Source organism: Equus przewalskii, chromosome 26, assembly GCF_037783145.1.
Source record: "Equus przewalskii isolate Varuska chromosome 26, EquPr2, whole genome shotgun sequence".
Lineage (NCBI taxonomy): Eukaryota > Metazoa > Chordata > Mammalia > Perissodactyla > Equidae > Equus > Equus przewalskii.
In genome coordinates, this window is record NC_091856.1 from 18729909 (window position 1) to 18746366 (window position 16458).

The 16458-nt window shown below is 58.8% G+C and overlaps 1 protein-coding gene and 1 long non-coding RNA gene across 18 annotated transcripts; one reads left to right on the top strand and one right to left on the bottom strand.

The window, feature by feature from the left end:
• Window positions 1-6629: 6629 nt before the first annotated feature.
• KIF12 (kinesin family member 12) lies at window positions 6630-13988 on the bottom strand. Of its 17 annotated transcripts, none has more exons than XM_070594899.1 (20): window positions 13809-13945; window positions 13670-13735; window positions 13501-13579; window positions 13047-13174; window positions 12863-12938; window positions 12578-12648; window positions 12355-12489; window positions 12044-12179; window positions 11166-11257; window positions 10837-10987; window positions 10177-10295; window positions 9992-10096; window positions 9304-9406; window positions 9129-9219; window positions 8836-8922; window positions 8393-8483; window positions 8104-8289; window positions 7548-7648; window positions 7338-7456; window positions 6630-7035 (listed from the first exon to the last, which is right to left on the bottom strand). In XM_070594899.1, the coding sequence occupies exons 6-20, from the start codon at window positions 12623-12625 to the stop codon at window positions 6896-6898; spliced, it is 1704 nt and encodes a 567-aa protein (XP_070451000.1). In that variant the 5' UTR covers window positions 12626-12648; window positions 12863-12938; window positions 13047-13174; window positions 13501-13579; window positions 13670-13735; window positions 13809-13945; the 3' UTR covers window positions 6630-6895. The 17 variants fall into 17 exon arrangements, 15 of the variants coding, with proteins under 15 accessions (XP_070451000.1, XP_070451001.1, XP_070451005.1 ...); XM_070594900.1 differs by having other exon boundaries at window positions 10837-10984; window positions 13809-13944; XM_070594904.1 differs by having other exon boundaries at window positions 8217-8321; window positions 10837-10984; window positions 13809-13943.
• A 117-nt stretch (window positions 13989-14105) lies between these two features.
• On the top strand, window positions 14106-16374 carry LOC139079549 (uncharacterized). The gene is made up of 2 exons (XR_011533249.1): window positions 14106-14241; window positions 16183-16374. It is a non-coding gene; the product is annotated as an uncharacterized lncRNA (long non-coding RNA).
• Window positions 16375-16458: the final 84 nt, after the last annotated feature.

Here is a 16458-nt window from a genome sequence, read left to right on the forward strand (position 1 = left end):
ATAAAGGCTGCTGCGGCCTGAATGACCACGTGATGAAGTCCTATAAAGTGCCAGGTCCCATGCTGAGCACTCGATGAGCACGCCTCACTGAATCCTCCCATTAAGGTTCCATCATTTTACTACGATGGTACCCCTATTTTGCAGATAGGGAAACTGAGGCTGGTTGATCAGTTGATCCCGTGTCAAAGGTGACCCAGCCAGGAAGTGGTGATTCAAACCCAGATCGGTCTCCCTGACACCTGACTCGCTCAGCTGACCTCCCAGACCCAGTCCCCTGATAAACAGCAGGCCCTGCTCTTTCTGACACCTGGATCTGGGTGGGGGGTGGGCTCCCTTCACTGGACTCCTTCCAATAGGAGTCAGGCTCACGGGAGCCTGGTTCTCCCTTCCTGGGTGGAGAGCACGCTTGGTGTTCGCCACATCAAGGCCTGACCCTTCTGTTCCTCCTCGGGACCCACCACCGTATGGGCACTTAACAGATGCTCAGTGAACACAGGCTCATTGATTCACTTAGAACTGGGAAGGGGAACGTAGGTCAGACCCCAAGAAGGACCACCCAACTAGAAGACAGCTGAGGGAATGGGGAGATGGAAATCCCTGTGCCCCAAGGCCTTGACTACTGATCAACGAAGGAGTGACTGGGACACTCAATGGCACAACCTTTTTTTTTTTTTTTTGAGGAAGATTAGCCCTGAGCTAACATCTGCCCCCAATCCTCCTCTTTTTGCTGAGGAAGAGTGGCCCTGAGCTAACATCCGTGCCCATCCTCCTCCACTTTATATGTGGGACGCCTGCCACAGCACGGTCCAACAAGCAGTGCCATGTCTGCACCCGGGATCCGAACCGCTGAACCCCTGGCCGCCAAAGCGCAATGTGAGCACTTAACCACTGTGCCACCAGGCCAGCCGCTCAATGGCACAATTTAAAAAGCAAAGAGCCCTTGCTCTGTGGTGGCTTTTTCCTGCGTCGCCAATTTTGGACTAGTCTGGGTCTCATGGCTAGGAGGAGTCCCAAGGCTCTGTCCAGCAGAGTGACGGCTCTGCAGCTGAGTTTTGCCCCGAGACTGACGTGCGCTCCACTTGTGGCTGCGACCCCTTCCTGCCTGTTTGATCCTAAGTGACTTCACTTTTCTGAATCTGAGTCTTTTCCTCTATTAAATGGGGATCATAAGAGCTCACAGGGGTGTGGAAGAATTAAGTGATGAGGGACGTGTCATGTTCTTGCTCCTGGGAGAGAGCCTAGCAAATAGTGAATGCCAGCCCTGGGGGGAAGGTGCCCTTAGATGCGTCAGTTCAGCCTCCTGACTGTGGCAGTGGGTGGCTCAGCCCAGAGAAGCAGTTCAGAGACGGAGACACTGTGGAGCTGGCTGTCCTGGAGATTCTGTCGCCCTGGAGACAGAGCTTGGGGCTCAGGGTCTGGCTCGCTTTGCATCCCTGAAGAAAGGGCTCCCCAAGGAGTAAACTTCCAAAGACCAGTGTGCAGGAGGAGGAGGCAGACATCTTCCTGCACTCTGCAGGGTGGTCTGCTCCGTCCACTAAAGCAGGACCTCCAGGGACCTGGCTGACCGAGTTGTCACCCTGCGTCCTCGGAGCGACTAAAATAGCTCTTTTCTGAAACCACGAGGCAAGCTGGACTCTTTGGAAAGTCCCACTGGCCTTTCTTCAACGAAGACAAATAAATCTCCATCAGCTGCCCTGGAAGGTCAGCGGGAACCCTTCCCTGGCTCTTCCATTGGGTGACGGAGTCCTGAACGGCCACTCACTCCCTGGAAGCACCCGCGTTAGAAGGGTCACCTTGTGGGAAGGAGCTGGCAGAGCTGGATGTCAACAAGTTTATGAGTCTGTAATAACCAGAGAGCAGACACAGACGCAATTCCTCTTGTGCAAGCACAGCAATGGTGGAAGGTTTGCTCAGAGCATCCATTAGTAATAATAATAACAACAACCAGCACTTATATAGCACTGACCACGTGCCAGCCTCTGTCTTAAGTAGTTTACATGGATTCACTCCTTTAATCCCCACATCATCCCCCGTGAGCACTTCACTCCTCCTAGGGTAAACCAATCTTATCCCCACTTTCCCAAGGAGGAAACAAGGTCAGAGAGCTTAACTCCCTCGCTGAGGCTGCCCGAGCTGTAAGTTGGGCAGACTGAGCCTGAGAGAGGGGGTGGGTTTGCTCAAGGTTCCGTAGCCTGGAGACCACCAGATCCCCACCGAGGACCCTGCCCACCACACAAAGGCTGGACTGCCGGGGTCCATTCCTAATTCTCTTGGTTCCGGTTCAGGCTGCACAGAATCCTGCTTCCCTGGGCAGATTGTAAAGGATTCCCTTATCTTTGGGGGTGGTGACGGCACCTCCCTGGGGGAAAGCGAGCTTGGGAAGCCCCTTCCTCTGCCTCATCACAGACCTCTGCATGGTCTGGTCTGGCTGGGTCGTGCTGGGTTTTGATGGAGACCAACTGCTCTGGGGAGGCTGCACCTCTACGCTCAGCAGTTCAGGCTCAGATAGAGAGCGCCCCTCCACGTGCCCTTCCTCTGTGGTCCCACGGGGTGGCATGTAGCATGATGGTTGAGACTATCCAGGAACCACGCCACCCTGTACAAGTCCCACTTCTGCCACCTACTCGCTGTGACCTTGGGCAAGTTCCTGAACAACCTCTTGCCTTGGTTTCCTCGCTGCAAATGAGAACAGTGCCTACTTCACAGACTTGTTAGGAGAAATGAAGGCGTTAATGCATGGCAACTGCTGGGAACACTGCCAGGCACTGGATAAATTTGCTAATTGTTATTATTTATTCCATGGCATAGCAACGGTCACTTTGATTGTCCTTTCTCCCCATTCGGCTGGAAGCTGTTTGAGAACAGGGCAGTGGCTCAAGGTCAGGCCAGTGTCCTATGCCCCGTAGAGCATGGCCTTCAAGTAGGGACTTAGTAAACATGTGATGAGTGAGTGAGAGCACGATCGGAGCCATGAGCTGAATGACGGCTCCTGAGGAAGACACCTCTGGCCAACTCGCAAAGGTCTTCCTTGCTGGCCAGCCAGATGGCAGTGACAGCCAGGAGGCTCGTCTGGCTCACACAGTAGGTCTGCTGCAGAGAAGGCTTAGAACCCAGGTCTCCTGGCTCCAGTCCTGGTCTCCAGCCACAGCACCAACCTGTTTACAAGCTCCAGGAGCTGCTGCTCCTTGTTTCATAGCAGGATCACCCCGACCTGGCCAATGCTGCCCCATATGTTGTTCGCTTAAAACAAAGGCAGGCAAGTCTTTGGAAGTTCAACAAGGAGATGCAAATGGAAAAAGTCTAAGAGGACAATACAGCAGCTGAAATCAACCTACTGTGTACAAAATCGAATAAACGTGAATTTGGGGCAAATGTGTCAGGAGGCAAAGGGAGGAAAGACTGAGTGAGAGAAAGCAGGGCACACTGGGGAGGCGAGAGAAGGCTGGTGGGGCGGAAGCAAGGAGAGAGACAGGAGCCAGAGGTCCTGGCAGTGGGGTCTTCACAAACCCTCACGTTGCCTCCACCCCTTGGAGGATGGTTGCTAAGAGGAGACCTCACAGCCTTTAAACAAAAAAATACCCATGAGAGTGCTCTTTCGAAAGCTCGTGTTGTCCAACAGGAACGCTTTCGGCCATGCTCTCCATTCGGCACTGGCCAAGAGCTGGGGTCCCCAAGGATCTGGAGAACTCCTCCAGGGTTCCAGACATCTAGGTAGATCTGGATTTGCCCGCATTCTGGAAATGCACGGATGGCCTTCTGAGCTCTGGCGAACATCCCCACCCCCAGCCAACGATTCCAGAGAACCCCTCTCAACTTCCACAGAACGTTTAAAAATCTCAGAGAGAGCTTCCCGGGACTTAAAATTCTGGGAGATTCCTACAGTGCGTCAGGATTTCCAAGAGCTGCCCCCGATTCTAACTGGGGGAACAGAGACCATCTTCGAAGTTAGAAAGTTCCAGAAAACTATTACTCTATTTCCTGAGGCCAGAGACCCGGCCCCAAACTCTGGCATTCCGGGGAAGGACTTTGTCTCTCAGGGTTCCAGAAATGCCCCCTGCAACCTACAAATTCTCAGTAAGGACCACTGGTTTGAAGAGTCTGGATACATTACTGGAGTCGGAATCCCTCCGGGGTTTAGGGATTCCGGACAAGTGGCAGTTCCAGAGTAAGGACGCTGATGGGGAGATGGGCACACGGCTTATGAGACGTGGGCAGTGGAGACCCATCCCCTTGATCCGTCTGTCTCTGGGAAAGCAACTGGGGGTTTTGCTGAGCTGGAACTAGGAAACTGGAAAATCGTGGCTGGCTCCAGCGGGAGAAGGAATTGTCCAAACACGAGTGAACCGGCAACAGCCGGGGTCCCCCTGGGTGGTCCCTGTCCATCCTCCCAAAGCAGCCAAGGAAAGCTCTCACGCTCAGAGCCAGGGGCCTCCCCTGCCCGGGGCTGAGACCTCCCAGCAAGCAGGGCCCTGATACAGGGAGTGAGAGAAGGGCTGTGGGGAGAGGACGGACTCAGGCTCGAACCTGCCGAGCCACCCAAGCTGACGTGGCATCAAAATTACCCACAGGCGAAAAAAGTGACTTGACAGCATTCATCAGGCGCCCCCCACTCCCTCCGGTGGACGCGGTGACCTCTTAGAGCACTTAAGTCACCTGCCCAGGATCGCTGAGATTTGAACCCGCATGGTTCGGTCTGTGGACTAAACCAGCGTCCGCTCTGCCTGGCCCGGCTGCCCGTCGTGTCTGGCCGTCACTCCACATCCCTGTGTCCTCCCGCCGTGGACACTGGCCTTCCATGAAGTCACCACTGTGCAACGCCCCTAATGCTTCAGTCACAAGTCTTGCCTTTCAATACCTGGCCGCTGGGAGCTCCCGCCTGGGCTGACTCTGCCAGCCCCAGCTTCAGGGACCAGCCCTTCAGAGACAGACTCAGGGGTCAGGGGCCCTGCAGTGCGACAGGCTCAGAGAGGCCCGGTAGGCTGCCTCAAGTCACACAGCACACTGAAGTGTAGCTTTGAGGTGCCTTGCTTTTCTCTTTGGGTCCTCACTGCCCTGGGGAAAAGGGGGCATACTTAGGGAACATTCCCAGGCTACCTTCCAGAACGGTGGGTAGGAGAGCAGCGGGTCTTTGCTTGCTTGGTCTTGCACTGGGGAGTGGGTGGGGGCAATAGGACTTGACGTGCTCAGACCAGGCCTCTGGGCAAGTCTGAGCACCATTCCAGAAGATGCTGTGACCCCCTCCCCAGGGGCCGCCCAGACTCCCTGATCCTCGGCAGCTGCTCCCTGGCATGCCCCCTGGCCTCGGCCAGCTCCTCCCCCAGTGCTCCCCAAGCCCATGGCTGAGGCTGGCCTGTCCGGGGCCTTGCCTGAGCCCAGGGCCCAGGTCTCAGGTGATGCGCAGCCCAAGGCCTGGCTCAGGGACTGCTGGTTGGGGCGTCCCAACCCCTCCCTGAGCTGACTTTTTACTGGTCCCCCTGCCTCCAGCGCACCCTCCCAGTCAGTCCACCTGCCACAGTGGCCAGTGTGACCTACGTGCAAATCCAAGCTGGTGGCTCCCCTCTGTCCTCGGGACCAGCCCAACTCCGGGTGTGGCCTACAGGTCATGCACTTCCTGGCCCCGGCAACCCTGGGAAGCTCAGAGGTCTCCGGGCCTTTGCCTCCGCAGCCCCTCCACCCGCCCTGGGCCACCGTTAGCCACCCTCGGAGCCTTCATCAAGGCTCTCTTTGGCACATCTTCCCCGATCCCCTCAACAGGTTCTGATTGGGTGACCCTCCTCCCTGCCTCCAGTCCCCTGGGTTTCCCCCATCAAAGCACATCTGTAAGGTTCTAAGTGTCTGTCTGTCTGTCTCCCACCAGACTTGTGAGCTCCTGGGGCAAAACCAGCTTGTCCCTTGTCAGTCTAGTTCACCACTTGACTTGCAGTTGCTGCCAGTGGTGTTTGTTGAATGAATGAGTGAGTGAACGTATGAAGGGAGGGATGAATCAGGTGGGTCTGCTTCCCTAACTATAAAATGGGGTTCGCTCAGCCTCGCGGCTCTTTCTGTAATGAGGTCGTCCCACTCGTACCCCCAATTTCTCACGTCAGGTCTGAACTTCCCCATAATTGTAGATTTGCTGCATCCTACACCGGGCACCAACCTGGGAATCATGATATTCCCCACCTCCCTGCCCCTCACTAGAACTCACCAGGACAGGGAACTGTGTCCCCATCTCACTGCCTGAAAACCAGACAGTGGTCCAGGGAGGCGGCAGGGCTTGCAAGAGTCTTCGGGGCAGGTCTGCAGCATCACAACTCAGGCCTCGGGACCCCTCAGCACCAGGACACATGTGGCTGGCACAGAGAGAGCCGGCCCTCGGTCCACCGCCTGCCCAGTTCACGTCCCCTTCATGGAGATGCTCACCGTTCGATTTCCCACGCCTGCCCCGTGGCACGCTGTATTTGCTCAGTTAAACCTTGTGTAATATAGGAAAGGAAATGGGAAAAGGAACATTCTTGATCTGAAGGGGACACGCACCTCTGCCAAGAGCCCTTGCTTCCTCTTCTTCAGACTCCTCCAGGAGCCCCTCGTCTCTGGGATTCCTCCATGCAGCAGTGACTGACTACCCGGAGGACAGGACCAGACAGATGTGGAGCTGATGCTCTCTTTATTTGTATATTTCATCACCCGCTGCCTGGTTTCTCCTGAATCCAGTCTCATTTCTTGTGGTCTGAGGGGGCACCCTCCATTTGCTCCCCCAAATCGCCCCATCAGGCCACACCTCCGGCGCTCAGGACCTGTCCTCGGCCGGCCCAGCCGCAGAGTGGAGCAGCAGCTGCCATCCCCATTTAACAGATGGGGAGATGCAGACGCCCGCCCGAGGTCACACAGCATCTCCTGGGTTTCCACTGTGCCCTCAGCAGGGAGGGAGGACCCGGCTAGGGCTCCGTGGGCCCTCACTGGCGGGCGGCTGGCTCCGGCCCCGTCGCAGGGAGCTGCCGATTTGGTCTCTGAGGGCCTCCAGTCTCCGGGCCAGGTTTGGGACTGCAGCCCCACCTAAGGTGCATGGTGAGACTTGGGGTCTGCACTCCCCCGGGCCCCTGCCCACCCAGGCCCCTCCGGGTCCCCACATCCTCTGGGGAAGCCTCGGGTGGTACCCCGGCCCACCTCCCACATACACCATGGACTCCAGCATACGTCTGGACACACACATGACCCCAGGAAGAGAATTCAAAGTTTGGGCACTAAAAGATCTTAGAAATCATTTAACACCCAGCCTATTTCCCAGATGGGAGACTGAGATTCTGGCCCAAGATCAGAGACAACACCAGGGGCTTGTCCCTCTCTCCCCTCCTCACCTCTCTGCACCGGCGACGTGTTTGGGGGCACCATGGGGAGGGGGGGTGCAGAGGGTACCACCTCCTCCTCCATCAGCAAGTCCGCCAGGACCCGGGTCTGAATCCAGTCGCTGTGACTCCTGGGCCGGGGGGAGTCGGGGAGGTGGGAGGTGAGCCTTCAGCTTCCCACGCCTCCTCCTTCCCCACCCCAGAGCCCCACTGCCGGCCCACCTCTCTCTTTGGCATTTGGCAGAGCCAGGGCTGCAGGGGGGCACGCAGGGCGGGGGCCGGGCAGACAGGGGCACGCTGCCTGGGGCATGAGGGCCAAGCATCTGCAGGAAAGACCAGAACCCCCCAGGCGACCTGAGCCGTGCCTCTCTGCGCCCCACTTCCCTGGTGCCGACCACGACACCGTGATCCCTGCCACGCCTGCCCTGCGGGGCACCAGTAATGTCAGGTGGGCATAAAGGGGTGGGGTCCCTGTCACTTTGGCTGTGGGGAGCGGGTGGCCCTTGGAATGTCCTTTCTGGAGACTAGGAACTCCCTGAGGGTAGGAAACATGTTGGGTCTCTGTCTACAACCTCAGTGCTCAGAACAGGGACTAGGCAGAGCAAGGAGCTTCGAGAAAGCTACTGAATGAGTGAGTGAATCCACGAAGAGGTAAATGCATAAACCAGTGATGTGCAAGCGGACGAGCTTCTGCAAGAAAGCAGCATGCGGAGGGGGGAGGCGAGATCCACAGCTCCTTCGAGCCCCCTGCAGACGGAGCTCAAAGCCGGCCACTCACCCCCATGACCCAGCCTGGCAGCCGGAGCTCCGGAGCCCCCCAGAGAGCCGATCCCGTACACCAAGGTCTCCAGCGCTCCCAGCCTCCCCTAGCCCCACCTTGGTCCCTCCTACCTGGGACAAGTGGAGCCCCCTCCGTGGGCTGGCCCACTGGCCCAGTGGTGCTCTGCACAGGGGGCAGAGGTGGCTGCAGGGGCAGGAGCAGAGGGGTGGCAGGGCCTGCAAGAGGTCACGTCAGAGGCTCCGTGACGTCCCTGCTCCTCACCCCTCCAGGCTGGGCAGAGACTCACATGGCAGGAGGGAGCTGGCACCATCACACAGGGACACGGTGGGGCTGTGCCAGGGCCTGGCTGGTAAAGGGAGCAGGCAGACAGGAGGCACCTGGAAAGAGCAGTGGGGTCCTTGCCTGCCACCAGGCTGGCCCCCAAGTCCTCCTTTCAACAAACCCTCATGGAGCGTGTACTACGGGCCAGGCGCCGTTCTCAATGCTTTATATCTGAACTCATTCATCCCACCCTTAAAGGAACCCCATACAGTAGGCACAATACCATCCCCATGTGACAGAAGAGGAAGGCCAGGCAAGGAGACGTTGAATGACTCACCCAAGCCCCCACAGCTAGTAAGGGGCACAGCTGGGATGTGCACCCAGGTGGTCTGGATCCAGAGGTCAGACTCTTAACCATTGGCCGAGGCCCCCTTTCCCACCCGCCCTCTGGACCAAGGCCGTGCTCACCGCTCCAGCTCGTGCACCTGCTGGGCCAGGACGCGCTGCTCATCCCGGGCCAGGTCCCAGCTACTCTGCAGCTGGCTCTTTTCTTTCCTGGGAGGAGCGGGCCGCAGGAAGGTGACAGGAGGCAGGGCTGGTGGGGGTTGGGCAGCCCCTCCCCACTGCAGCACAATACAAGCCCCAGGAGGCAGGTGGGGACAGAGGGGAGCCGGGGACCGGGGAAGGGAGGCCGCACAGCAGAAGCGGCCCAGCGGTGAGGGGCGAGGCACAGAGTCCCCCTGGCGGGGGCTGGGCCCTACCTGAGCCTCTCATTCTCCAGCATGAACTCCTGGAGCATCCCGTAGAGGTTCTGCTGGGCCCAGGCCACCCGGCTCCCACTGAGCCCTGAGGCTGCAGGAAGGGGGAGATGGCTGGAGCCCCCGGAGGCCGAGACCCTATCTTCAGCCCCTTTCCCCACCCCTAGGGAGCTCATACTCTTGGGGTCCCTTTGGCCCAGTTGAGACCGCAGGCGACGGTTCTCCTCCCGGAGCTGCAATATCTCCATCTCCAAACGCTGGGGCTGCTTTGCCACAGGCGACTGCAAAGAAAGCGGCCCAGAGCTGCCGTTTATGGTTGTACAAGTTGTGCACTGCACAAGGGCTTCCAGGGGTGGGGAGTGAGTGGAACCTAAAATCCAGCTCAGGTTTCACTTGCCAGCCCTGCATCCTGGCACAAGGCTACACCGCCTGGAGGGGCACCTTCTCATGGCATCAAGGTGCCATGTGGCCTCAGCTGCATGCCCAGAGGGCCCGCTCTAAGCTGGACCCTGCTCCGAGTTCAATCCCAACCTCTGTTCTCTAAAATCCTTGACCCAGATTCTGACCCCAAACAAGACTCCAACTCAACTGACTTAATCACGATACCAGCGGGTATCCTGGCTAGACCCTGGATCATACCCCCAGTCAGACTCCAACCCCAGACCTGCCCTGCCCTTGACCTTGACCCTGACCCTGACCCTCACCCCACCTACCCAACCACAACCCTATCCTCAGGATTCCAACTCTAATCTCAACTCCAACTCAACCCCAGACTTCAACCGGGACGCCAGCTCAGATTCCAACTATGGTCTGATCCCCAGCCATCGCCCCTGCCCCTCCTTCTGCCTGTGCCCCCCTCCAGTCACCTTGGGGGCCTGTGGTCGGGTGGTGACCCGCTGGGCTCGGCTTGCGTATCTCAGGGTGCTGAGAGTCTCGGGGAGGCACTGGGCTGAGGGGGACACGCAGGCCACCTGGGAGGAAGCCCCTGAGTGGGCCTCTCTGGAAGCTCCTCCCTCAGGCCCCACCCTCCCTGCCGGCCCCCCTCCGGTACCATGAGGGTGACCCCGCGCCCCCCCAGCGAGTCCGCCAGCAGCTTGGTGAGCTTGCTGTCCCGGAAGGGGATGTGGCTCTGCTTCCGCTGTGGGTCCAGCAGCAGGGAGATGCAGTGACCTGGGTGGGGACAGCAAGGCCCAGCAAGGTTATACCCCTTGCCCAAGGCCACCCAGATGGGGCACTGCAAGGCTGGGACCTCCACCCAGGCCTGTGTGACTCTAACATGCTTCTTTCCACCTGATGCCATCACTCACGCAGGTGGACCTCTGCCACCAGACTGGGGCTCCTGTGGGCAGAGAGGGCCCTGTCCGCCCCTGACCCCCAGTGCCCACCTACGGGCTTGGGACTGGGCAGGGGCTCAGGGGAGGGCTGACAAATGGATTGAATGAAGGGAGCTCCCTGAGCATCCCCCATGCACAGCACACAGCAGGGCGCAGGCCCCAGCCCTTAAGGACCTGGAGGCCCACGGCCTGGGGTGGCGATGGGAAAGAGCCAAGTCCACAGCAAGCCCAGGCCAGGAGGCCAGTGGCTCCTGGGTCACAGCTCTTTGACTCCTCCACGTACTACAACTCCGCTGGTTTCCCCCGCTGTGGACAGCAACGGGTCAGACGGAGAGGAGGGAGGCAGGAAGTCCGTCGAGCTGGCCCCCAGGACCCACCCAGGGCCAGCAGGCTGCGGTTGATGCTGTTGGCCTCAAGCATCAGCTCCCCGCGGGATCCTGTGGCCGCCACCTTCTCACTGCCCGCCAGGTCTACGAAGCACAGCTTCCCACCAACAGGGGCTTCCCCGGGGTCCACAGGAGGCACCTGCTGGTATTGGGGGACCAGGGCTTGACGGAGACTCGAGAGGGGTTGTCCCCACCAAAGTCACAAGGCCAAGGGTTTCCACAATTACCTCCTGTACATGCCCAAGCTGGTTAATACCTCCAGAGGCCGACCCTCGCTGGGTGGCCCAGAGCCAGCTGCTTCCCCAAGCTGGGGCACTCACGGTTTGGCGGCCGATGTAGAGTGTGAGTAGTGCGTGGCTTCGGCTGGAGGCCTGGTTCAGGGTGTGAGCTGAGCTCCTCCGACGGCTAAGACCTAGAGGAGAAACACACCAGGAACTGGAGCTGGGAGGAAGAGCAGGTGATCACGAGCGAAGAAAAAGGGGCAAAGGCATCCTGGTAGAGGGGCCAGCCTGTGCAAAGGCCCAGAGGCAGGAATGTGGAATGAGCTGTGGGTCTGGCTCTAGCATGGAGAGAACTGAGCAGAAGAACATCAGACACATTCATATTTTATAAACATCTCTCCCAACGCTGTGTGGAGGGAGGGAGAGACGCACAGGCAGAGAGATCAGCTGGAGGCAGGACACAAGGCTGGGGCCGGAACCCAGAGTCTCCCTGTCCCCAGTGCCTGCCACAGAAGGGTGCTCAATCAATGATGGATGAAAGAATGAATAAGACTGGAACAGAAGGGCCTTATAGGCTTGGCTAAGAGGCAGGACCTACCTCGGGGCACTGGAAGGATCTGGAGAGTCTAGAGGGGGAGAAGGATGTGGTTTGCTGCATGGAGCAGCAGGGATGGGAAGGGGAGGGCCTTCAGGCAGGGGGACCTCTCTAGGGAGCAAAAACGAGGCCTGACTACACAGAGGCCCTCGGTTGGAGGGAGGGGTGGGCCCAGAAAGAGCCTGGAAGGCGGAATCAGCAGGTCTGGGGGTGGGGCGGGGGACACATCCTTGGGCTGTGTCTGAATTGCTGGTGTGCTGGCCCTTTTTCTCCACGAGGGTCATCCCTGAATCCACAGCTCCAGCCAGGGGGCCCGAGAGCGCCCTCAGTGACCAGCCGAGGATGTCCCCTCACCCCAAAGCACCCCGAAAGCAGCACGCACCCATCTCCAGAAGCTCCATCAGGGCCCCCAGACTCCCAAACTCCACCAGCTGCAGCTGCTCCACATAGAAGCCCCGGGTCTTGTCCCAGCGAACGGGGAGGGGCCGGGGAGCCCCCAGGCTCAGCAAGTCTCGGACCTGGGAGATGAGGGTGGGGGGTGAGAGAAGGGGCCCTGAGTGCTTGTTCCAGATCCCCCTCCCCCCGGACCTTACTGAGAACAGGCCCCCCACCTATGCTGCCTTGACCCAGGCTCCCTGGAAAGAAATGCTTCCTTTTCCTTATGGGCCCTTTTTATTCATCTCAGTCTCCCACCTGCTCATTGTAGATCTCCAGGTAGGAGGCCTGGAGGGTGACAGGGGCACCCAGGTGTTGCACGCGGTCTAACAGCCAGGCGAAGGTCCTCTGCATGATGCCAGCCAGGCTGGGGGGGACAGGCACCCCCTCTCCCTGGGGGCAGAAACAGCTGAGCCTGCCGCTGGGTCCTCATCCTCAGGCGACCACAGTAATAACTACTCTTCGTACAGCACTCACTCACCCTTAGAACCTCTCCCTTAATTCTCACCGTCAGTACAATCACCTCCATTTTACACAGGAAGAAACCGAGAGCTAGCAAGCAAAGGGCGCAAAATTGGAACTCCAGATTGGGCAAGCCTCTGCACCTCTCTGGTCCTCAGTTTCCTTGTCCGCAAATAAAGGGGGCTGGGCTGCACCGTCCACGCCCCCTCCCTCGGGGAGTCCGCGCTGTCGGGGCTCCCCAGGGCTTCCAGCCCACAGACCCCCGCCCCCCGCCCCGCGTGGGCTCTTCTGGCGCGCGGCCCACCTGGGGAGGAGGCCCGGTCAGGGTGTAGGTCTTCCCGGAGCCGGTCTGGCCGAAGGTGAAGACAGTGCAGGAGAAGCTGGGGGCGGCAGGGGCGTGGCTGGACGCGGGCTGGGGCCTGCGGGGATGGGGGCAGCGGGGAACCGGGCGGCGGCGGGGCGCCAAGCATCCCCAGCTTCTCACTCACCCGCGCAGCGCCAGCTCGCCCAGGCGCCGGACGCCGCACGCCCGGAACACGTCCTCCTGCGTGCGCGCCCCGTCCAGCACGGCGCCGAAGCGGAACGCCACGTCGGGGCCGCCGCCCGGGGGGCTCACCTGGGGGAGGGGAGGGTGGAGAAGGGGCGGGGCACTCTGAGGGGGCGGGGTCAGAGAAGGCGGGGCTCACCTGAGAAGGGGGTCTGGGTGGGCGGAGCTCACCTGGGGAGGGCGGGGCCTTGGTGGGCGGGGCTCAACTGGAGGGGGCGGGGTCGGCGGGGCACAGGGGAGAGTGGGGCTCGGTGGGCGGAGCTCACCTGGGGAGGGCGGGACCTTGGTGGGCGGGGCTTAGCTGCGAAGGGTGGGGCCTGGGGCAAAGTTACCCGGGGGAACTGACCCGGCGCACTCCCTGTGAGTTTTTTGGGGGGCGTGGAAGGGTTCCTCACCTGCAGAGTCCTGGTCCCTGAGCAGTGCAACGCGCTCTGTTCCCCTCGCCGCAGCTCGGCCGCGCTCATGGGACGCACCCTGGGGTCCGTCGGGAAGGTGGATGGTCCATCCCGATGTCTCCATCGGTCCCTTCCTCGCACGGACCCCTCCTAGAGAACCTATACCCACCTCAACACCACCTGGATGGGCGTGTCCGGCCCCTCTGGGCCCTGCTCCAGGCTCCGCGCGGGGTCCCTGTGGCGGCAAGGCGAGTTAAACCATCTCTGCTCCCCCGCCGCTGCTCGAACCTCCCAGAATCTCTGCTTACCCATCGGGGGACCCGCGTTCCTCCATGTCCTGCTTTGCACACGGAGTTAGCTCCGCCCAGGTCTGGTTCCTTTCCCTCCCCAGTCTCCTCCCTTCTCCTCCACACTGGGACTGGCTGTCCACCCCTTACAGCCCCCACGCTCTCCCTCCTTCTCAGGCAGCCATTCATCCGGAAAAGCTCAGGCCTGCCCAGGGCTAGCTAGTTAAAGATTTACCCACTCCCACCTCTGCGGTGGAGAAAGTCTCTCCCAAGGTAGGCGACCAGAGCGAGGGGGTTCCGGAGGCTGAGGACCCCTTGTTCTTGCCCAGTCCCATCTGGAGCGACCACCTAGACCAGCCTCCTCTGTGCACAGATGGGGATACTGAGGCAGGGATGGGAAGGACTCAGTCAAGGCCACACAGCAAGCCTGGGCCGAGCATGGACCACGGACCAGGCAGGTTTTCCCTACTCACTCCACATACTCCTCCTCCAGCTCCATGATGCCTCCCCACCCCCAACCTCCCCAGCAGCTCCGGGGCCCAGAGACGCGAGGGGTCTAGCGGGAGGGGAGGGGCCCAGGTCTCAGTTCCACGAAGACCTGGCTGGATGGAGTTCCTGAGCTGAGCGGACAACAGGCCCGGAAGGCTCTGGTTAAACACTGGGCCACCTGCTTTTCCAATGCCAAGGCCAGGGCGGTTGTTTACTCCTCTCCTGGGCTGGCTGATGAGAGCAGCCGAGAGACGGCTGTGACTGCGCTGGGGTGGGGCAATCCCCCATTCAGTGGCGGTCCCCATGGTGAATCCCAGAGTCTTGCTAGGGAGATGGGTAAGTGCGATCTAGCGTGCAGGGGCTTTGGGGGGAGCTCAGAGGCCCATCAGAGCAGGGAGGGAGGGGGGAGGGGAGGGTGCTTTAGGCAGAGGGGACACGCTGCAGGAAGGCTCGGGTGGGATGGGGGATGTGTGTGGGATGTAGCGGTGGTTTGAGGCTGGACCAAGCTCATGGAGGAGACATCAAAGAGTCTGGACTCACTCCTCAGAGAACCAGGAAGTCACTGAAGGGTTACAAAGGGGAGTGACACCATCTGATAGGCATTATTATTATTATTGCCATTTTGGCTGTCTCTGCATGTTCTCTGAATATTTCTGTAAATCCCTCTTACCCCAAACAAACATTAGGATGAACGAAAGCTGTAATAATCACCCCTCCCAATGTAACACGCTCTATCCCACCACATACGACAGCCAAGCATCAGAGCCACCCAGCTAGGGAATGGTCTATCTTGGGTGGTAGTGAGCTCCCCATGCACCGGAGGTGTGCAAGCAAGAGCCAGTTAACCTTTTGGGTACAGGGCCTTCTAGCTGGATCTATAGAGAGAGTTAGGCAGAGCAGAGCCACTGCCCCCAGCTCTGCTGCCAACATACCACAGATCCTTGGGCAAGTCATTTCCTCTTTCTTAATCTGTTTCCTTCCCGTACAAAGAGATTAATGATTTTACATAGCTGTTCTGAGATTTCAGTCAGACAGGGTAATTGAAAGCAATTCATAAATTGTAAGGAATTCTCTAGAGGCCCAAAATGAGAAAGCTCTAGATGATCTCCAGGGTCCCTCTCAACTCTGAAGTTCCCTCACCTGTGATGTTTTTTGCATCCTTGAGGTGGATAGGACAAGAATTACTATTCCTGTTTTTCAGATGAAAAAACTGAGAAACACAGGTACCCAGGGCAGGCTGTCCACGGAGTGAGCAGCTGTAAATGGGCAGCGAGAGCTGAAACCCAGAACTGTGAACCCCGAGTCTAGTGCCGTCCGTGTTGGCAAGTGGCCTTTTCCAGGGGTGAACCCAACAAGGGGACGAGCTGCTCCTTTCAATGGCCTTAAAGCGTTCAGGACTATAGGTCCTTCACATCTGGGCGTGCACTGGCTTGATCAGATTGCTGTCGCCCCTCAAACTGGACCGAGGTGAGCCACCCAAAGGGACCTTGAGGAAAGTGCAGAGATGAGGGACATGCGCACATTGGGGGGTGATGAGCTGTTTGATGCGGACGTAAGACCAGGCTTCCCAACCTGGGTCAGCATGTGTCCATTGCTGGGTGTCCACAAGCAGGAGCGAAGTCCTGGTTCTGTTCTCTAACAGTGAGTGCAAACATCTGCTACCCTTCCATTGAGCATTCATTCCACAAATTTTTAATAAGCCTTCTCTACGTGCTGGGCTTCTAGGCATGGGAGATGCATCAGGGAACAGAACAGACAAGCCCGTGTGTGTGTGGGGAGCGGAGCATCTGGAACTCCCATATGTTCTGGCTGAGAGTGAGATACAACCATTTTCTGAAAACTGCTTGCCAATATCTTCTAACGTGAAACATAAGCTTATTTGATGATCCAGAATTTCCACTCTTAGGTCTGTGCCTGATAGAAATGAGAACACACCTCCGCCACCTCCATCCCCACTACCGCTGTTTCTGCCTTTGTCATCGTCATCATTACTGCCACCATCACCACAACCCCATCACCATCCTCACCAAATTCCTACCATCCCCACCAAGACCTGCATAGAGAGCAGCCCCCAGAATCATTTAGTCACTGCAGCCATCATCAGTGCCACCATCGTCACCGTCTCCACCATCACCACCCTCCTCATCACTATTCTCATCATAATAGTAACAGGTGTAAACAC